This window comes from Dunckerocampus dactyliophorus, chromosome 2 (genome assembly GCF_027744805.1).
Source record: "Dunckerocampus dactyliophorus isolate RoL2022-P2 chromosome 2, RoL_Ddac_1.1, whole genome shotgun sequence".
Taxonomy (NCBI): Eukaryota; Metazoa; Chordata; class Actinopteri; order Syngnathiformes; family Syngnathidae; genus Dunckerocampus; species Dunckerocampus dactyliophorus.
In genome coordinates, this window is record NC_072820.1 from 24,829,629 (window position 1) to 24,853,078 (window position 23,450).

Consider the following 23,450-nt stretch of genomic DNA (forward strand, 5'->3'; position numbering starts at 1 on the left):
TTAGGTGTGGCAAGGAGGGACACCGAGCTGTTGGTTGCCTGCTCAAAAGTAAGCCAGCAGGAAACGGGAAGACGTCACCGCGGACGGACCACCAGTGACCACATCCAAGCCAGCGAACCACACCAAAGCAGTAAGCCACAAAGAAATGACTACAACTGCACACCAATCACTTACAAAGCAAAGAAAAAAACAAAGTAACCAAGTAGCACAACTGATTGGGAAAAGATGTATGCTTACTTGCTACCTGAATGGCGTAGAAACAGGGACAGATCCTGTCGCTGGAAGATCTTCTGCTAGATGATCCACTCAGAGTAACAGCAGCTAATGGGACAAATGTACCTTTTAATGGGTGGGCTGAAATGCTAGTTGAGATTAAGAGCCCCACACATGGTCAAGTTGCCTACAGGTACCTGTCCTCGTTAGTCAGAACTGTATTAGTGGACTCCTGTTGGGATTGAATGTTATGGAAAAGATCATCTTAGAGAGTCTTGAGTTGAAGCGTTAAAGCTACAGAAGCACACGGCTGAGACTACTGTATATGTCATACGTGAAAATCCATTCAAAGAGAGAATTGTCAATGACAAAGTCAGCGTTGGCAAGAAAGGTCTCACTATTCACAGTGGCCAAGTTTGTGAGATTAGGTGTCATGTCAAGTCAAGACCACAAGGGGACACAGTCTTATTTGAACCTACTTTGAAACCAGATTTACCAGAGGGATTGCAGCTGTTTCCTGCTTTAGTTAATGCACCCAAAGGCTCATCAAAAGCAGTTCAAGTCCCAGTCTGTAATCAGAGTAAACATTACATTTTTCTACCAACTCGCACCATCTTAGGTCACATTGAAGAGAGGTTGACCAGACTAACAGGGAAGGAGAGTCAAATGCCTCTGAAAAGTGGCATCGCCCTGTTAACTTAGAGCATTTACACCCTGAACAGCAGACGTTAGTGTGTAAGATGCATTTTGAGGAATCTGATGTATTTGCCAAAGGCGAAGGAGACATAGGTTGTACACCAAACTTGCAGTTAAAAATCAATGTAATTGACAGCAACCCAGTCCAGAAGTGCTACAACTCGATCCCTAAACCTCTCTACAAAGAAGTCAAAGACTGTGCAAAACCTTTTGTACCGAGGGTGGATTCGCAAATCGGTCTCATCCTATTCCTCCCCAGTGGTATGTGTGAGGAAGTAAGACCAAAGTTTAGGTCTGTGTGTGGACGTCCGAGGACTCAACAAAAAGACTGTTGCAGATCGCTACCCACTACCACGAATACAGGACTTGCTTGACAGTTTGGGTGACAACTCATGGTTCTCCATTCTAGATCAAAGAAGCGCATACCACCAAGAATTTGTCAGAGAAGAATCCTGGCACCTCAAAGTTTTCTCTCTGAAAAACAAACTCCAGTCTCGTACTGGTGGATGGTGGGTCTGCATTCATTTATGCTTTTATTTTGATGTTGTTCCTGTTTTAGTTTTACACAATACATAACAAATAAGATCAGTTAGCGTGCTATTATGATGCACTGGACTGTGGTGGTGAAAAGAGAGCTGAGCTCTCTTCAGGGAGATGGCCAAAAAAATTAAAAACAGTGTGAACAAAAGGCACAAGTCATTAAAAAACACAAAGAATTATTTTCAGTGTATAAACTGGAAGTCGTGGCACAGAACAGAAAAATGCTGAGGAACAATCTGGTGTCTTCTTGGTGTGGACGCAGCACTGAAAAACAGCACTGATTGCTGATTGTGTCCGCCTGCCTCACTGCTCCGCTCCCACAAAGCAATCTACCCGAAAACGAAGAAAACAAAGCGACAGCTCAGAGGAAACAGAAAACTCAGCAACATAAAGGCACGCCTAAGATGCATGACAACCATGAAAATTCATGAAAATGAATCTTTCCAATCTTCTTCCTGTATTACCATTTAAGTTCATATGGCCTCTGGTTGTATCACTTCCCATTACCCATGCCTTGCTGCATTCCCACCTCTCACTGAAGGACGCCATTCAACTCTCAGTCTACTACCGTTTTCTGTCTAATAAAGCTAATTACCAACTGTTCTACTGCCTGTTGTGTGCTGCACTTGGGTCTCATTACCTCCCCGTTACAATCTGAACAATTTAATGAACAAATCAGGTGGCCACAAAGGAACAAACTAAAATTAAGAGATTTGTAGACTCATTTGCACACACGACACACAAATTAGAGAAATAATTAAGAAATGATGTACTTCAAAAACAAATGATTGACGTGCTTCCTTAAAAAAATGCAGCTGCAAATTAATTAGACCTCTGACTCTTATAGCAGCTGGAAAAAAAAATAAATTAAACCGTTCAAAGCAGGAAAAAAATGTTGTAAAAGGTTGCCCCAGAACATCTTCTGGAACATGAAATGATTTCCAATATCCTCAACAGTCTGGCTACAGAGCATCCATCCATTCCTTTTCTATGCCGCTTATCCTAATTGGGGTCGCGGGGGTATGCTGGAGCCTCCCAGCTGACTTCGGGTACACCCTGGACTGGTCGCCAGCCAATCGGCTGGTGGCTTCAGACCAAGATGTTCAATTGTAGTGCAATCATTTGAAGAAACATCTTAGTTAGCTGGGATAGGCTTCAGCTCCCCATGGCCCTGAGCACAATAAACTATGGAGAGTGGTTGGAGAAATGCAAATCTAAAGCACTCTTTGGACAGGGGTGATGTAAATGTCTTTAAACATAGCCCATGCATAGGCAAACAATGGCTCATGGAACTCCACTTTTCCAATTATATTAACTCTTTTAACACTGAAGCTGTCGCTGGTGACAATGCTATAGGTCTTCAACACTTTGCACATTTCAAAATAATTCCAACTGTTTCTGAAACGAGGGCCTCTGTACTTTCCAGTGATAATGTCATTCTGGTAATCCAAAGCAGAACGGGGGTTTGTTTATAGAGGAGCGCCAGCCTGTGTGACAACAAGGGGGACATAGAAACAAGCACATGTAATTTTTTTGCCTATATTAATCATTCAAGCATAAACATGGCAAAATGAAGTAAAATACAAATATGAGGCATTCAGAAGATGCATTCAAAAAAGTTGTGATGATATGATATGTGGTATTCTACACTGCTCACTAGGCGTCAGTAATGTTGTGTAATGTTCGGTGAGACACACAAGCACCAGACTTGATTGCCGGAACAACAGGCTTTTATTGCAGGTTTGAATGATACACCGCATAACAGGCACGACAATCCCTAACACACTAGTAACCATCCCCTAGCAACAAAACACATATATAGCAACACACAGAAGCACAAGTCTTATATATCTTATTTTTGCTTATTATGCCTACTATATTGGGTAATAGGAGTGTAAAGGTAACTATATGGGTGTTGGTTCATGTCTAGAGTGCTATAATAATGGTAAAAAAGCATATTTAGAAGATAGTAAACAGGCTTCTATGCTCTAACTACGAAAATATTCTATTTATAAATAAGGAATCCTACTTTGTGAAAAAGTCAGTTTTTTACTTTTTATATACAGGGATTACTGTAAACATTTCACCTTAATTTCCAATACCACACTACTTATTTCAAATGAATATTGTCCTGCTAGTTTAAACCAGTGTCATGTAAAATACTACCTTATTATTTTCTTTCTTTCTTTCTTCTTCCTATTGTTAGTTATTTTCCCATCACCTACCAGGACTTACCTACCAGGTAAATCAACTGAAATGTCGGTGTACCTTACATACTGTAAATGTTTGAACCCATGTTGCACAATACAACTCTTTTTTTGTCATTACCTTAATCACACCAAATGGAGTCAGCCAGGAATGCATCGTATGGACAGTTGCTGCTAGTAGCCAGCCTCAAGCACACTTATAAATGATAATCAGTCATGGTGGAAAGGGATTTGGACATAATAATCTTCATGTGGGAAATCCTTGCAGAAATGTATTAAGACTAAGCCACCTTACGTCGGTGTGTAGCAACAATTCAGTTTGCCTTCTCGATGCACACGGAGCAGCCATCTTTAAAGGGATCTGGCGTGAGCTCGGCTGGCTGGGCAACTCCCTAGCTTGCTTGGTGCTGTTGAACGCACCCACATGCACGAGTGACCACATGTTTGACAAGTGACAAACAGACTGACTGACTTCTGTTCATTTCCATGATATGCCATCTACCCACACTACTTTTGAGATTGACTGATAGCCTGCAATTGTCTGGTAGATACAGTCCCAGCGGCAGATCATCTAGATGTTGTGTGCAGTATAAAAAAAACATTAAATGAAGGTTAAAAATGAATTTGTATTTGATTGAGGGAAATTAGTATTTGATCCTCTACCAACCACCAACCCTTCTGACCCTCACAGACCAGACAGTTGTCCATGAAACACAAAAATAAGTCCTACCGCATTAGGCCAGTACGCCTAATCTCGTCTTGTGTGGATAAGACACTTGTCACAGAAACACTCTCTTCCATGCTCATGTCAAAGAAACTCAGGGAGGTCGTAGACTGGTTGTAGACAAGACCAGAATTGAGTAGAAGAGCATGAAGAAGAAGCTTGGTGAGAAAGAGAGCACTATTGGTGCAATCATTGATCAGTGGAAGAAATCCAACATAACTTGCTGGCCTTTTGTAGAATGTTGATACTAGCTTCTTTAGGAGTGTTACGGCTGGGTTTCTGTAGTCTTTACCACCTGCTGCAATTCATTAACTGGTGTGATGTACTTTGGCCTTTTTGGTGAGGGGCATCACCCCAGATGTTATATTTTTCAGGGTCTGGGTCTGGTCATTTCACCCCTACTAATTGTCTGTTTAAAGTCATATGCCACTTTCTTTTTGAGCGCAGAACACACCCATGAACAATGTGATTGTGACTGGGCTCCACATTACATGCAAGTTTTATGCCAAGGCAACTGATACCTGAGGAGAACAAGATGATGTCACAAGTTGTTTTGGGCTTTGTTTTTATGGTGCCTTCCCTTCCTGACGCAGCCCTCTCATTTATCCAGGCTTCGGACTGACATGTTTGACAACATATCAAAGTGGTCAGCAGTCAATCCCCCAACACACATGCGCAACACACACACACACACACACACACACACACACACCCACAGACACAACAGTGAACACTTTATGAGGAGCATACAGAAATACAATCAAATTAAATTGATCAACACAATATTTTAATAAATAATATATCAAAACAAATGTGTTTCATAGTATGCATATATTTGACGTCATCACAGGACACACTGAAGGAATGACGAAGGCAGCAGCACTTTATACACAGCCAGATGAAGGTTATTGGTTGAATAGAAAATAATTAAGTGTATCGGCTCCTAATCCATGAAGCCCCCATACCTTTTTTGGAGCTCGCCATTTTCCCATGAACGCTTTGAAACTCCCCCGTTCTTGTTGCTGTCCACCAGCCACTCGGGCCTGCCCACACGCCTCATAAACCCTCCATATCGCTTTCTCAGCCCACGGCCTAACACAGCCTCCAGCAGGTCCCCCTGAACCTCCCCGTCATCAGCGCGCCTCATAAAGCCTCCGTACCGCTTCACAGCCTCACCTTCTTCATTGCCCCCCTCCCCACCATGCACTGCATTTAGGATCTTTAGGATGTCCAGGTGAGCACTTTCTTCCTCGTCGTGATTTGCAGAGTCACCGAACACCCCTTCTGAAGACGAGCGCCGAGACATGAAGCCACCGTAGCGCTTCATGAAGCCGCCGTACTTCTTGGCCAGTTGGTGTCCTGGTGATGTTTCTTCCTTGTCATTAGTAGGAATGATGCCAGTTGCCTCTGCTTCTTGTGGTTGGAGGTCCCCACCAAGAGGAACATTGTTTTCTTCCTCCAGTAGGATGTCCCAGCAGAGGTGGAGCTTCTGACTGTCCAACTCACCATCACACTCAAGTTGGCATGTCTGACAAAAAAAAATCAAACAATTGGATTTTATTATTATTGTATTCAAACAGGGCAGCATGCTGAGGTGTAACGATACACAGTAATCACGGTTTGGTACGTACCTCAATTTTAAGCTCACCATTCGGTTCATTTTGGGACAGTAAATACAATTCAAAATACAAAACATAAAACTTTGTGTTGTTTGGCTTTTTCCCGCCAAACTGAAACAACCACATGATGATTTGACTTAGTTTTTACACCGGATGTCCTTCCTGACAACCCTGGCCAGGAATCAAACCTATGCCCTCTGCCACAAAAGGCCACAGCGTGTACCATTGCAGCCCAGGGACTGCCGAGCTTTTGTGTAAACTGTTTTAATTATTTCTTAAAATAAAACATTAAAAAAACATGCAAACAAATTCTCCAATAAATAAAATCTTGTCAAAATACAACTTCTCTTATTACAATTTTCATCTTAAAAAAAATCTTTTTCTATAATATGGTGACTTTATTCTTGGAAAATTGCAATAATCTCTTGCAAAATTCTGATTTTTTTTGTAATATTATGACTTCACTGTCATAAAACAGCACCATTTTCACATCAAAAAACGACCTTTTCCTCTAAGAAGTAAAAGACTGCAGTATTTTCTCATCATTCTACAAATTGCAACTTTTTTTCTACAGAAAGTAGTAAAACGAGCAAAGTCATTTTCTTCTAAAATTATGACCTTTTCTCATGAAATTATTATATTTTTCTCATTATATGAGGACATTATTCTTTTCAAATGCCATTGATTAGGGTTAGAATAGGGACCAATGGATTGCCGACCCCGAGGTTAGGGGTTAGGGTTATGGTTAGGATGCCCGTTCATCCTTCTGCTGTGTCTGAAGCTGGTTTATGCTTCTATGTAGTCACTTCGGCATCATGATCCTTTTCACAATTCCACGTCATAGTCGAGCACGTACCGTCTGGTGAGTCAACTCGGTGAGCAACCATGACACTCATCGACTATTTAGCTTGTTAGTGTGACACACTAATGTATGGTCACATTAAGTAAAGTATTTATATTTAAAGGAAAACTGCACTTTTTTGGAATTTTGCCCATCATCCACAATCCCAATATGAGACTTGAACAACGTTCCGCCTAATATTTCAAGTGTCTGAGCATATACCCAAATGACCTGAGCATTCCTTGAACCTCTGTGAGCGCCATTAGACATGCATACGGTAGTATCACACTTGTCCAAAACCTGAGAACTTGAGGCAATCCAACATCCATTCTGTCGTATTTTGTACATCCAATTAATCATCTGAATCTTGTAGGAAACCCCAAGTTTATAATTGAATTTTCAATGTCTTTTCCTGATTACCATTCATTTGTTAATTAGTTATACTTTAATTTCTTTATTTCCTTTCTGTTTGGCAGCAGCCTGTTGTTGCACTATTTCATTATGGAAATTTACTTGATATCGATGCTATATTTGTTGTATGTGTTTACTCTTGTAACAAAAAAATGTAAACAGAAAAAAACAACCAATCCTCCAGTCCCTTTGGCAACACTCAGGCAAACTGAACATGAACATTTATGTTTGGAGTTGTATTTGGCCATTGCACAAAGTTAGATTTATTTGCAAAATTTGTAAAATTCAAGCTGGTATCGGCAATACCGATCCAATATATTGGCCAATAACCAATATACACAGGATATATACTGTACATGCACATAAATTCTTATAATATCCAAAATACGATTCAGCACAAAGAAGCAGCTCGCAGCTCAAAAACACACGAGGAAGACCCTTTACACATTGGAGAGACTGTGTCTCTCAACTGGCCTGGGAACGCCTTGGGATCTACTGGGACGAAGTAGCCGGGAAGAGGGAGATCTGGGTTTCCCTGCTTAGACTGCTGACCCCACAACCCGACCACGGATAAGCGGAAAATGGATGGACGCTAAATGCTGTCCCCTGCCCTAACCTCCGAACGCCTAACCCTAACTCTAACCCCATAACTCCAATCCTAACCCAGCCTATGAGATCCAGATTTCAGATTCCAGATTCCTGTGGATATCCAGCAACTTCACACAACCATTGAAGAGGAGTGGACCAACATTCCACAGACCTCTATCAACAACATAACCAACACTATGCAAAGGTGATATGTTTCACTTCGTGAGGCTAATGGTGGTCACACCAGATACTGATTGCCTCTTGTGGGCAGCCTAAGCATGCCTGTGCAATAATCCTGCTGTTTAATCAGCATCATCATATACCACACCTGTTTATTTATTATTCTTGCTAATTGGACAATAAAATACAGACAAATGTCATACACGTAGGTGTTGACAGTGTTGCAGTACTCCCCTTGTTCTGGAAGGATCATTGTTGCTCTTTCATAAAGAGGAAAAGCCAGCATTTTTTTTTTTTTTTGACAGCAGGAGAGCAACATTTGTTAAACCAAATTCTAATAATTCTCCTGTTTTTGTTGTTATCCTCTCAATGAGCAACCGTTAAAAATAAATTTTAAAAAAAGAAAATAATGTTCTACAAGCCAATCTATCACAGCCTTTATGGTCCGTAAGATTAGATTTTTTGAAGGTGCACGTCACAGTTTTCAGTGGGAGGAGCGAGCCAGTCTAAAATGCGAGAGCAGCGAAGGCATGTCTGCTTACCAGGAACTAAAGCTACGTTCACATTGTAGGTCAGTTCTGATTTTTTTGCCCACATGTGACCTGTATTTGATTTCTTTTCATGTCAGTGTGAACAGTACAATTCCAATTTTTTCCAATGTGACCCAGCCTTTTTTCATTAGTGGTAATAAATCTGATATGTATCTGAAGCTACTGCAATCTGAACGTTCAGGTCGCGTATATCAAACCTATACATCATTGAAAGGCATGTTTTGTTGTTCGAGATTTGGGGAAAGGTACTCACAGATGTAGGCAAAAGTTCTTGTCATCCAAAAGTTATTTTAAAAATCTGTCAGTGAAGCGGCTCACATCAATGTCCCACATGGCTCTGACCCCTGACCCACACGCTGCTCGGAACAAGTTCCCTCCAATGTGCCCTCTTCCTTTTCAGTCTTAATTGTGTTTCTCATCATCTTTATCAAAATATAGGCAACTTGAAACTTTCATTCACTTGAGACGAGAGAAACTATTGAATTCAAGAAATAACTCATGGCAAAACAGGAAGGTGGCGTCCGTGTTGAGCTCACTGCCACATTCTGTCTTTGGCAACAATCACGTCGTCATTTAAACGCATTTAGAATTGTTTTATCTGTCTAAAACCATAATTGTAAAACTATAAAAACATTTTTTGTGTTAACATACTGTATTTGGCTTTCTGGAAGAGATTAACCGAATTTGCATAATTTCTTACGGGGAATATGGATTTGGTTAGAGTATGTTTTGGTTAGAGCCGGACCTTCTTGAACGGATTACTGACGCTAACCAAGGTTCCCCTGTCATCCAGTAACTGTAGATGAACATCTTAAACAGTAAAAAGATGTCAGCTGAGAAAATGACATCTTCGTGAATGTCCACGGCGAAACTCAATGATCCATTCTGTCATTCAAGCGCTGGCAGTATCCAAGTACCGTGTTAATAGAAATCGATTCCTTTCCACTTCCTTCAAGGATTTTCAACAACCGCCCCTAGCCATGTACCAAGCCATCCTGAAGTGTTGGCTCAATTGCCACTTTACCGAGAAGGTACAAAAGGAGACAGACATCTACTCCCTCTCATATTGTTTTTTGAAAAAAGAAGGAACAGTATTTGCGAGATCACAAAGATCAAATTTATCTCCTTTTGCAACTTCAGGAAAGACTTCCGGTTCCTCGCTCAATGACACATTTCCTTTTCACAATCTCCTTTTTTCCCCCACCCTCCGGAATAATCAAGACCTCTGCTGTTGCCTGGGGAATGAGTGTCGTACATAACTTGCTCCAAACCTCAGATGTGTCATTGGATTTCGCTTCTTACGAGCATCAGGAATGCCTGCTAAGACGGCACAGAGAGCAGATTCTTGCTGAGCTTTCAGCGCCGCTGGCTTATGAAGACAGAATTAATGAAGAGGAAAATTGAATTGAGGACATATTGGCACTTGGGAGATCTCACCCCTCTGGTGGCAGTGATGACAAACATACCATAATAGCTTACTGTGTAATGGGTGGCAAGAAAAATATCCCTACGTCATCATTTCCTTCTGTTTCACTCTGTAAAAACACAACCCTTTGAATGCGTTCAAGTCATATTTGATATAGCCGTCAGCCTGTTTAATACAAACACATAAACATAACAGTGTCATATTCCTTTACAAATATATGTATACATATACTGCATGTACAGGGTTACACGTGTTATGTATTTTATGCGTCTGTAAAGTAGAGATGAGCAGATAGTATCGATACCAAGATAAAAGTTGTTTCAGTATCAGATCAGTACTAGATATTTTTCGGTTACCTGTGTTTATTTTCACAAATATCAGTGTTTTTTTGTGTGTATTATAATAGTTATGTATTTTTACATTGTTTACAAACTCAGGGAATAAATTCTGGGATTCAGGAAAGCTTTAAAGGATTTGTTTTTCATTATTGACTTTATTTTGTTCAATTGTATGTAATAAAAGAGTATTATTGTATTATTTTTCATATTGTTACATTGATTTAAATGTATTTATATGTATACATACTGTATATATGTGTATATATGTACATATACATACATATACAGTATACATATATACATGTGTGCCCTGTGTTTTATTCTAACTATATTTATCTTAATACACTTCAAGTAAAAAGTACTGTTATCGCAAACACTTACTTGGTATCGAATCAATACCGAAATTTGCAGCGTCACTCAGCCCGGCTGGAAAGTCTTCTACATTTGTGTACTATGTATGTAAATTATAGTCCTGCGTGCCTGTCTTATAATGCACATTTATGCTCTCTTTGCACAACATTGATAAAACACGCTTCGGAGGTTGTTTAATTATTTTTCATAACTCTTCATCTTTATTTTTATTTTATTCTCTTTTGTATTGTACTATTTAGAAACAATCAATTGGAGGTGAATAAAGTCTCTATCTTAAAGTATTTCGTAAAAATCATCACAAGCATGAGTTATTTCCACGACTTTCATTAATACATTTTTTTCTTATTGTTAATAGAAAATCAAGAGGCTAGACAGAGATTTGTAGGGTTGATACGTTTGTTTAGTGAAATGTATACTGCATTAAGTGTTTTTTTTTATTAATACTGACTGCAAAAACGTGCTTTTCGACCAAATAACGAGGCAAAAAGTAAGATTACCGGTGATGGGAAAGCGGAGTGTTGTCCCAACAGGCGGTACACGCAGAGCGCACACTCCTTCCCACAGTCTCTTCCAACCACCAGCGACACGCACGCTACAAGCAACATCCACACGCATCTGCGCTGTGCGGGGAAAGCCATGGACTGAGGAAAGAATAATAACATAGAAAAGTGAAAAAACGGTTTGATTGTAATTAAACAGTTCTCAGAAATATTCAAGACTATTACAGTATTATTCATTCATGACTTTTTTTTTTAACCAGATGTGAGTTCATGACTGCATTACTACACACTGTACTGTAATACTGACATTTTGTGAAGTTAATAAATTGTCATCCTTACCTTCGGGTTATGAAGTGATAAAGTCTTTCCGTGCAAGTCCTCGTCTGCGCGTGCACACGAGTTACCGACTGCCAGAGACTGTGCTTGCGTTTTATGCGCGTGCGTTCACGACGTGGAACGAGACGCGGGTCTTCCAGCCAATCAACAAACACCACTTTCAGTTTGTCTTTTATTCAAGTGTAACCTTTCTTCTCCCGGAAATCACATTGTCGCCATTTTAAAGAGTTTATGGACGGAATAAAGGAGGAGGGGTGGGGTGATTAGACGTGATTAGGGATAACGTTACGTTGTAACAAAAGTATTCCTTATTTGAAAAGCACTCACCTTGACACTTTTTGTGCTAGTATCATGAATTTACAGTACTTCGAATTGAACAAAGAAATATATTCATTAAAAATCATTGAAAGAGTTTATGGAGTGGCTTAAGCCATTACACTCCCCCAAGTGTATGTATGTACACAGACAAGACACATTTCACGTGAATGTTTTTGGTTTATAAATGTAAATGGGTATAAACCTAAATGAAGGTTTGGTATATACAGTCCCTTGTTTATAGCGGCTAATTGGTTTCACACCCAACCACTATAAATTAATTAAAACAGCATTCAATGTTTTCAACTAGTGTATTTCCATAGTTAGAGCATAGAAAACCTGTTCATTTGTCAATATGGTTTTCTAACATTATTAGAGCCCTGTAGACATGAAATAACACCCCTATAGTCACCTTTACACTCCTATTATTCATTGTTTACACCACATTGCACAACTCTTATGCTGCAGAGACTCGAGATGGCAGTGGTAGCAAGCTACTTACCACTTCCACATGAATGGGAGGAGAAGATTGTTTTCACTTTGTCATGTCGGACATGCCATGGCTGACTCTGTGCAGTTTTAAGGTAATGTAATGGAAGGTAATGTCTCAATGTTTTGTGTCATTACTGCCGCCTAGTGACCACAACACCACATATCACTTGTATTTCAATATGTTTTGACTACCGTAATTTCCGGTGTATAAGCCGCACGTGTCCCTGTCATAAAGTGGCACATTGTGGCGGGCATGAATCTGTGAGAAACGTTCAGCTCTTCATTCAACAGGAGCCAATGGTGAGCTATGAAAAAACTCACAACGAGCTTGTCAACAGATTGGAAATTGCAGGAGGTCATTAGTCAATATAACAATCTGACTCTCGGTGTCATCTTACAAACATTAAACTTATCACACAGCAACTACACTCAAACATTATACCTCAGAAATATAGAAACATGTAAAATTGGATATTTAGTGCACAGAACGACGTTACACAGAAAGATTTTTTAAACTTTTCATACAACATAACGTCAATAGGCTGTCTCACGACGGTCTAATCCCAGGTCACGTTCGCTAGTCGTGGGTGAACAATCCAACACTTGGTGAATCCGTATCAGAATTGAACAGCGTCCTAATTCCGTTAAAACGTCGGCTCTCTCTCTTTCAGTGAGCTGAGTTCTTCAATGGCAGTCGTCCTCGGTGAAGCAGCAATGTTTCCTTGTCTGACAGCCTAATCCATTGCCATCCATCTTCTACGCCGCTTATCTTCAAATCCATTGCCTTTAACTTGAAAGCGGCATCATATCCATTTCTTAGTGTGTTTTGTATGATGTAAGCTTGTCACTACGCAAAAGTAGGTAGCCGTATGCACCTAAACGTTGGTTGCGACCCGCCATAAAAAAGCAGAAGAACGTCAGCAGATATTATGTGTACGCCTGTAGCGCTACGTCCATTGTGTAAGGTTTGCGTAGGGTCACTTGTGAAATTGAGATGGGTAGATACTTTATTCATCTTCAAGAGAAAAACACAGCATTTTATGTTTTCTTTTATATTTTATATGTACGGTATATTTAATGTATCTGTATTTGTGTTTATTTACGTCAGCGGATATGACACGTACGCCCATGGTGCTACGTACATTGCGTCAGGTTTACGTAGCGTCACTTGTGAAACTGAGATGGATAGATACTTTATTCATCTCCAAGAGACGGGGACGGACAGACCATTAGGCAAACACAGGCAATTGTCTGGGGCCCTGAGATTTCCAGGGGCCCCCAAACGTCTCATAAAAACTGATCATTGATTTTTTTTCTTCAATTTAAAGCACATACTACTGTTTCATAAGTGTACCAACCGGTGCCCCGCCCTTCTCATGCAATGGACTATTTCATGTTACCGCGCATGTCTGGAAGACAGGAGCAAAGGTGGAGAAGGTGACTGCAAAACAAGTTTTATCAGAACTACTGAAGGTGTCAACCTTTTTCACAGTCACAACAAACACAGACACGAATACAGCAGCACCGCTCCTGCCAGTGTCAGCCGAGAAGGAGGAGAATTCAGTTTCATTAAGCTGAAAATGACATTTTTCATCACAAAGATGTGAGTATTAAGGCGGTAAACTATGTTAAATGTTGCTTAATGTTCTTATCAAAGGGTTGAGATGATTCACTTGTTAGGTAAGGAGGATTTTCAGGACTTAGTTCAGGAAATAGGACAATTTTCTCATGTTCACATTTCTTTGAAGGATGTGGAGGGCCCCACTGACTAGTTTTGGGACCTTGGGTACCCAAATAACTAAATACACCCCTGCCAAGAGAACAACGTGGGACTTTATGTTTTGTTTTAAATTTGATATGTACGGTATATTTAATGTATCTATTTCTGTTCATTTACGTCAGCGGATATGACATGTATGCCTGTGGAGCTACCTACATTACCGTAGGTAAGGTTTACGTAGGGTCACTTGTGAAATTGCTGGATATTACACATTCTTTCTGCTGGATTTATGGATTTATCCTCTGGACTTCATAAGAACCACGGTACAGTGGCACCTTTGTGGCCGCCTTTGAGTCATTATCAAAGCGCGTACATCACGGCATGGATTCTCCTGGATCCAGATACATCTCTGCTTTTATATATTACATTTCCTTTTGTTTTCATTCAGTCAAGGGTGTGCAACGACAGAGACAGGGTTAGAAAACGCCGAGAATGGTGGCTTCTCTGCGTGTTTTTATTGTTTCCTGAATTTTTTTTTACCTTAGGGTGGACTAACTTAGTAAAAGCATTTTCGGAATTATACATTTAAACGATTAGTAGTAGTTATGAAATACAGGAGAATCACGAGATTAGAACATGACCAGACCAAGCATCATGGGAAATGTAGTTTTTAGCCACATATCAGCCGCAACGGTGTATAAGCCGCAGGGTTCAAAGTTCGAGAAAAAAGTAGAATTTACGGTAATAATAGACCATGGTCTACTGCGAAACAGCAATCATTTATTAATTTATTAATTTCTGAAAAAACACAATATAGCGAAGGAGCAATAATTGAACTGCAATATTGCGAGGAGCGACTGTAAACATAAATCAATGTTTGATGGTTGGAGAGGCCATTGGCAGCTGTTACCGTCAGTATACTCGAGGGAAGCATTGGCTACAAATGTAGATCAGTATCCCCAGTGTGTGACTGTTGGGTGAATGAATCATGGCTTTCAGTGTAAAGCACTTTGGGTGTCGGAAAGGAAATCCATTATTATTATTAAAAAGAGCCAACCACCCACTCTCCCCCATACACTCCAAACCCTCACACAGTGTATGTAACACTCACACTAATAAGTACAATACAGAACTCACTTTTCATCTTCTGCATAGCACGGAACCAATCTTTTTAAGTCTCATAAAGGTAAGTGCAGGAATGACAACATGCAACAGCCTGCCTGCTCTGTTCAATTCAATTCTGTTTTAGGACTAGGTGGATCAATCCGCGAATTAACAAAAATACTTGGGGCATGAATGTTAACAATGTGTGCATCAGTCATCTCGAAGCTGTGGTGATGTATGGCAATGTTGCGGATGGGGGGTGGGTTTCAAACTTCACTGGGGTCGTCAGGTGGGCAGCCTCCTTCATTGGTGTGTTGATGATAGGCCCACAGAGGATTAGCTAGACCAGGGGTAACTGATCGATCTTTGAGTCTTTGCCGGTCGATTGTGAGAATATTAGAAAAAAAAAATGTTATTACATCAATGCCCTCCCCTGCCAGAGAGTGACCAACAGGCACCCATTTAACCATTGAATACGGCCACACGCCTCGCCACCCTCCAGTCACAGAACCCGCAAGCTCCAGCCACGAGCTCAGACCCAAAACCCGACCATTGAACACGCCTTGCCGGCCTCCAGGCACGCAACCCGCAAGCTCCAGCCATGAGCTCAGACCCAAAACCCGATCTGAGGTATCAACGCATGTACACCGGATCGCCTCGCTGCGCAAGCATGTAGCGGTTAAGCGAGGGAGGTAGAGTGAGTGACAGAGAGCAGCGATGTGCCTGTGCACACATCAGTAGTTATTGCTAGGATGCGATGGATCGATCGATCAGCCACTGATCAGTATCAGTCAATTTCCATTAAAAAAATTGCGTGATTGGGATATAAAACGCTGGCAACGCCTATCACAAAAGCCGATCACCAAAGCCGATCACCTCTGGCTAGCATTATTGCAGTCCGCAGCGACCCTTTCGTGCAGTGTAGTGTCTTGACCTAACTAACGTCTTTGGCAGTGTCGTCCTCCCACTTCCTTCAAAACAAAACAATCATGTCTGCCGTGTGGAACCTAACTGCTGATACATGCGGAGGTAGCACATTAAAAGCATTTGAAAAACAACACTTGATGGCGTATGGTGAGTTTTGGCCAAGTTCTAGTTTGCTTATAGAGCCCACGCCACAAGCCAGACCCCAACGAAGATCCACAAAAGTAGGGGTGGCCAATCCTGGTTGGAGATCTTGCGCAGGTTCACGGGCGAGACCAGGGATCTTGGTCTCAAAAAGGTTGGTGACCACTGAGCTAGGCAGTGAGATCCCAACCTGGGTTCAAACGCTGCCCTGCCGGACCGGGCTGTCGCTCAACCTCCCCCAAGGGCAAGAAGGGGGAGGTGCTCAGCAAGGTATTTTTAAGGAGAATCTAAAGTTAAGCTCGGGACTTCCAAAGATGCCAAGATACAACAATCGTGATGAAGGAAAATCCTCATTGCGTAACTACTTAGGTATTCACTCTTTACGCTCTGTGATTGGCCAGTCACACACAGCGACTGCCCATCCTTAGACAGACTCCCTACATTCAGAGAGAGGAGTCCGGGGTGCATTTGACAAGACACAGTTGAAAACGGCTCGTGTCACGTCGGTCATTATCTCCACACCGGACGGGGTTTTTTTTTAGGTTTTTCTCAGCTCAGCTCAGATCTAAAGTTACTTGGTAGATTCGTCACGTACACGGTGCAAGCTGTAAACGGCCCGTGTTGCGTCCTCCTGCATTTCTGCTACTAACTTGCAGCATTAGCACAGTGACAGCTGTTCAACTCCGATGAAAAAACAACCACACATCATTCATTGATGCTGACGCCGGAAACACCAATGTAGGTTGGATTGCAAGAGTAATAGTGTTTTGGTTTCGTTTTATTTATGTCAAACATGTATACTCGTACAATGTTACATTGAAATACATAACATACTCACAATTCACTGTTCAATATGTCCAAAAAGGAGCAGGAAAAAGCATAAGCAGAGCTTATTAAATCCTACCCCATGCTAACACCTGGATGAGGTTATGCTTTTTTTTTAGAGAGGCTGCACAACAGCATGTTTAAAAGAACACAGCCAGAAGAAATAGAAGCATTTATGAACTTTTAGGACGAAAGGCCCAACAGTATGAAACACAGACTATTGTGAATCAAATTATGGAACGGATTGAGCAAGGAACTCAAACAACTCTTCATTCTGATGTGAGTACATTGCCAGTACTCACCACCTTTATCCAACTACGTCCTGTTCTATTTTATTTGTCAATGCTATGTCTAATCACTACCACACTTATTACTAACTCTTCATATTTTCAGCAAATAAACATTGTCGTGTGATATGTAAGAAGCTGCTGACACAAGTTGCCCTTTACTTTCTTGGCCTCATTTTTAACCTTTTCAAAACACTTCCACACTTGGGTTGATTTTTGTAGGAGCCATTATGAGCCAATAAAATCATTCATGTTGACAGTTGTCCTGGCGCTCACCTCAGCAACCGCAGCGGGTGATTTTATTCTTGCGTAGTAAGTATAGGCTTTTTGTTGCTATTTACAACAAAAACAAAGACATTTTGTAAGACACATTGTAAAAATGTTTGCTCAGCAGCAGACGTGGGCAGAATGGTACAATCTTGAGAACATAATATTTTCATTGCCATTTCAACTGCGAGATTGATAGTCGAATCAGACTCCTCTGAATCAGGTCGCCAAATAGCCGACTATTCTAAGATATCCATCGTTCACAGCTCTAGATTATATGTCCTTTGTTTAAGAGTCTGGTGGCCTGTGAATAGGAGCTGTTTTTTAGTCTTGTTCTGGCTGCGATGCTCTTGTAACATCTGCCAGATGGAAGAACTTTGAAGGGTGTGTGTTGGGGATGTGTGCTGTTTCTTATGATGTTGAACGGCTGGCATAAATGTGCTGTAGTGGTGTGAAGGCTCCTCCACTGATGTGCCGTGCAGTTTTTAGAGCACGCTGGAGAGCCTCCCTGTACTGTATGGTACAATTCCCATCAGGGCTGCCGCCAGGAATTCTGGGCTCCATAGAATAAAATCACACTGGCCCCCTGTGGGCAGCTATGGTCACCACATCTAGGACCTAATTGACCCATTAAAAGCTATTTTTATACTATTTGGCCTGGAGCTGATTTTTGTTGGATTCATGTTATGGAGTAATACGAATAACAGTAATCCCTCGTTCATCGCGGTTTATTGTTTCCAGACCCGACCCTAATAACTGAATTTCCACAAAGTTCTTATATATATTATATACACTGCTAAAAAAAAAACAAAAAACAAAACTTTTTCGTGCACGAAGCTTCTACTTGAGTCAGTAATTTGGCCGCTACATGCGGTCAGATATTGACCAAGGGAGAAAAAATGGGTGGCCGCTGGCCGCGTTGGACAGGTGACTGCTATACACAGGGTCTATAACATGTAAATTTGCTGCGGGGGATTTTTCAGTGGCTGCTATAGGCAGGTGGCTGTTCTGTAAAGGTGGCCGCTAAGACAGGTTTGACTATGTATATATATATATATATATATATATATATATATATATATATATATATATATATATATATATATATATATATATACTGTTGCTCAAAAAAATTAGAGGAACACTTTGAAAACACATCAGATCTAAACTGAGGGAAAAATGATCTTGAATATCTTTCCTGATAATAAGTGGGTGATGTATTAGTAACAAAATGATGCCACATAATTTGATAGAAATGAAAATGATCACCCTGTAGAGGTAGACGGTTGCCATGTCAGGATCAAGACACCAAAAACAGCTACAAAAACAGGAAACTGTTTCAATCGTCCTGCAGGTGGTTTGTGACCATTAGGGCCACTTCATCAGAACATACATGGACTGGCTTGGCTCTGCTTCAACACAATCCACTGGACACACTAGTCATGTACTCGCCTCTTCATCCTCGCAGACAACAGATACCCGGATCTCCAACGGCAGCCAAGGCAAAGTGTGAATCAACATCATTCAAGGGCACGCTCCATCATCAAGTGTGCCTTTTGGTATGATGGAGAGCAGGCTTAGAGCAATCTTCCTGCATGTGCTGGAGGTGCACCACACCTTTGTGCCTCAGGTATATCAAATTTATAGCAAATACTCACACTGTAAAGACAGCATTGCTCAGTTTTAATTGCTGTTGTAGTTTGTAGTGGGGTACAGTTTTTATGTCTTGCAAAACATATTTTTTATACCTGGCTTGTATATTCAGCTCTAAACCTCTATTATATCACCTGAAGTCCAACATCTGTGCATCTGGTGTTAACTTAATGGTGTCCACATTGAAATGTTTACCCCTCAATATACATACAGTATGAATACAATAATATACATATTCATAATACCTCTTGTCACCTATAACACAAAACTTCAGATGGAGCTGGAGTTTCTTCTTTAACATGGGTTTACAAAAAGTAAAATATCAAAGTGGCCCCCGCATGCTTTGATTATTCAGTATGTGGCCCTCTTTCCTCAAGGACTCATCTGTGGGTTTCATGGACGCACAACCGACTTGTGGTGATTGTGGTGCTTGCTGGTTGTTAGGGGATCATGTGCTTATTCACCCACAGTCAAATACTAATTCATTTATAACCTTTTATTTCATGTTTTTTCCCATTCTGTCTCTCTCTGTTACAATAAACAGGCCATAAAAATATATGTGCACTACACTATGTGTATTTACTTTTTCTCCTCACCTGTCACACCCTGTGTATGCATGAAAAAAATTCATTAGACCCTTTTATCTGGCTGTCAGAGATAGCCGTTATCAGTGCTGTAGCTGTAACAACACACCAAATACAAACTTTTTAATTAAGAAAAGGCGTTCAGCTAACATAACTAAATCTCATCACTGTTCCCAGCACATATTTATCAGGAACAGGAGCTTCAATAAAGATTAGAAGGCAAAGCCAAGCCTGTGTGTCTAGAAGGCAAAGCTAACCCTCCGTGCATGTAAAATGACAAGATTTACATATTTAAAAAATGAATCACTACAAAGGTGTATAGCAACTAATAGTGAAAGGGCCATTCCACCGAAATGGTGCCATTTGGGTCCCTGGGGCTATTACTACCCCCTTATCCTGGATGAGTTTGAGGATTAAGTCCGGATATGCCGTACTATGAAGCTGGTTCACTTTTTAGCAGGGTACGAGCTAACCTGCTCGTGAGCAGATTTGGTTTCGAGATACAAGATAAGAGCCAAAAATAGTACAAGCCGCTGACCAATCAGTTGTCTCTGAAAATGACATCATCATTCATTGACAACAACAGCGCAGATTCAACTCAGATAGTAAGAGTAAATCAGACTTTAAAAGCAAGGATTGTGCAGCAAAACACTTTTGATTTTCGCCATAATTTTCCAAAGGAAAGTTGTAGATGGGATTTTGAGGAAGTGGATTATAGCTTCTGGGGTCGTATTGTACAAAGTGACACTTATGTTCTCCCTTTGCACGGCTGCTGTCCCTATTATTTTGTCCGTGCCTTTTCCTCCTCTGTGTTTCCTTTTTGTCCACAGAACTCCCTTCTCTGGCAGAGGCCGCTTCCATTGGGCACACCTGTAGCTGATTACTGCTGCTACTTAGCCTCACCGCTGACAGCTGAGTGTTGCTGGATTATTCCTTTGTCTCGCATGACACCAGCTCTGTTGCTTCTCCTTACTTATTTTCTATATGTTTTACTTCTCATTCTGCTACTTTTTCTTATAGTTAATTACTGCCCAGTGGACTTTGTCCTCCTTCTGCAGAGTTTTGGGAGTTGTGTTTATTTTTGTACTATTCCATGGTGTGCCTTTTTGCCCCATCGCTTTGTGTTGAACCTTTGTGGACTGAATTAAAGTACATCAATTTCTTGTCTCTTCATCTGGGGTCCACCAAAGAAATGAACGTCACAGACACATTGACACGGTGCGTTTACAATGCCCATAAAAAGGACAAATAGTTTCCTTGTACAAGTATTTCATTTTATATCACATAACCCTTATCTGTTGTGTTGTTCCTGTGAAATGAATCTTAGTTCCCTTATGTCACTCCTCACTGCTGTCATGACAGCTCATGATCAGCTCCTCTGAATTTAAGTCTTTTTTTTTTATTTATTTTCTTTTTGTTTCTGTTAGCTACGTCGGTGTACATGTCATTTAAGTGTGACCACGGACACACGTAGCATCATACTTGTATGACACAAATTAACACTTTGAATATTGTTTTTACATTTCATTTTTATTTGCTCCACCTGACATCACCTGGGTTGCAAATCCAAGAATTAAACAAAAATGGACAACTACACCAATAAAATAAAGTACTGTAGTGGGTCATACTGTATGCACAGCACTAATGTGTGTCATTAATGACATGGCAAACTTATGCCAAACTTATTCAGTCGGTTTTCTGACAGTTTTCTTTCCTGCATTTAGCAGCTAGGCAAGGCAAGCTAAGTTTATTTATAGAGCACAATGCATACGCTGGGTAATTCAAAGTGCTTTACAGAAAACAAGAGTAAAATCACTTCATAAAATCATTCCATAAAACATAAAATCATTCGAAAGTCATTTTGTGTTTTCAGCCTGGATTTGAACATTGCCAAAGTTGAAGATTGTCACACATCTTCTGGAAGACTGTTCCAGATTTTAGCAGCATAAAACAGAAACACAGCCTCACCGTGTTTAGTACTGACTCAGAGACCGAGATGGTTTATGTGGTGCTAACATGTCAGAGATGTACTTTAGGCGCAGGGGTAACTCAGGTGTTTATTCATAATAATACACCATTATACAAGGTATATTACATACTGTACATAATTCTATATTTCATACACACACACTACAATCTGTCTATAGTCAATATAACTGTCAGTTAATACCTGGTTTATATTATCACGAGACGTCACGTTGTTGCCACGTGACTTAAATTAGTACAAAGAACGTGAGACTTGACGCAGGTGTGACAGAGCCAGACCACTACTTCCTGGTTGGAGAGTGCGTATGTCACCAACTGTTATGCCCTGTCATTACGCAATAGGTACCGGAAACGCAATCGGTGCTTCCTCGTTTAGCAAATTTTTACAACAGCTCTTCTGCGACATCACATGCTGTGGTAGTTATTATTTTTTAAATATATAAACATAAATGGCCAAGAATATATACATACTTCATATATATATAAAATAATGGGGGTTATTTTATTAGTCACTCTTACTAAAACAGTTTGTTAACATGCGGATGTTTCTGTCGTCTAAGACATCCACAAAGACTGAGCTACATAAAAAGTTAAGAAAATGCACGTAGAGCAGACGTAAATGATAAGAGCACAATGATAAATTCATCTAGAGGATTCAGCTCAACTTTTTTTTTTTTTTCTAAACAGAGAAATACCATCCATCCAAAACATCCATCCATCCAAACATATCTTCCTAGCAAATGGGGGGGGCGTAGAATGATTTCAAAATGGAAAAAAAGCAGTAAGCAGCAGAAGCAAGCAGGAGCAAGCAGAGACATGTCTGCACTTGACAGAAGCGGGAAGGTAGAGTTGTGTTTCCTTCACACTTTGGTTTTTCACACAGTGCTGTTACCCTCCCCCCGTACACGTTACCCCATCCGAAAAATTTTAATATTGTACAAGTTACATGGTCCACAGGAAGTTGCATCCTTCAGATCCTCTGCAAGCCACATGGAGGCCACAAGTAAGTTCACCCATTTATTGTTCTGCATACCCTCGCTAATTCGTGATTAGAATTTTGTGGCATCATCTGTATCGTAGTTATTCTAAAATACATTCATCAGTAAATCATGCTGTTTTGTGGTCGAATACAGCCTATTATTACTCCAAAAATATGCATATTGAAGCAAATTGTTCACGTTTTCTGCCTAAATGAAGCATTTCTCAGCATAAAAATGGAGTAAAATAGTAAATGAATTAAAATACAAACATAAAGGATTCAGAAGATGCATTGAAAGACGTTGTGATTGTATGTATCATTCTACACTGATCACCAGATGTCAGTAATGTTACTGTAATGTTGGGTGAGACACAAAAGCACCACACTTGATCGCCAGGACATCAGGCTTTTATTGCAGGTTTGTATGTGTTCACAGCCTTTGCCATGAAGCTGCAAATTGAGCTTAGATGTTTCCTGTTTCCAATGATCATCCTTGAGATGTTTCTACAGCTTCATTGGAGGCCTCGTGTGGTCAATTCTGTTGATCGGACATGATTTGGAAAGTCACACACCTGTCTATAGAAGTTTTCAGTTAACAGTGCATGTTGGAGCACAAACGACAATTCTT

At 40.5% G+C, this 23,450-nt stretch overlaps 1 protein-coding gene across 1 annotated transcript; it reads right to left on the minus strand.

The window, feature by feature from the left end:
• Positions 1-5,145: 5,145 nt before the first annotated feature.
• On the minus strand, positions 5,146-11,658 carry penka (proenkephalin a). Its single transcript, XM_054767743.1, has 3 exons — positions 11,546-11,658; positions 11,204-11,347; positions 5,146-5,908 (listed from the first exon to the last, which is right to left on the minus strand). The coding sequence occupies exons 2-3, from the start codon at positions 11,342-11,344 to the stop codon at positions 5,324-5,326; spliced, it is 726 nt and encodes a 241-aa protein (XP_054623718.1). The 5' UTR covers positions 11,345-11,347; positions 11,546-11,658; the 3' UTR covers positions 5,146-5,323.
• Between the last annotated feature and the right edge of the window lie 11,792 nt (positions 11,659-23,450).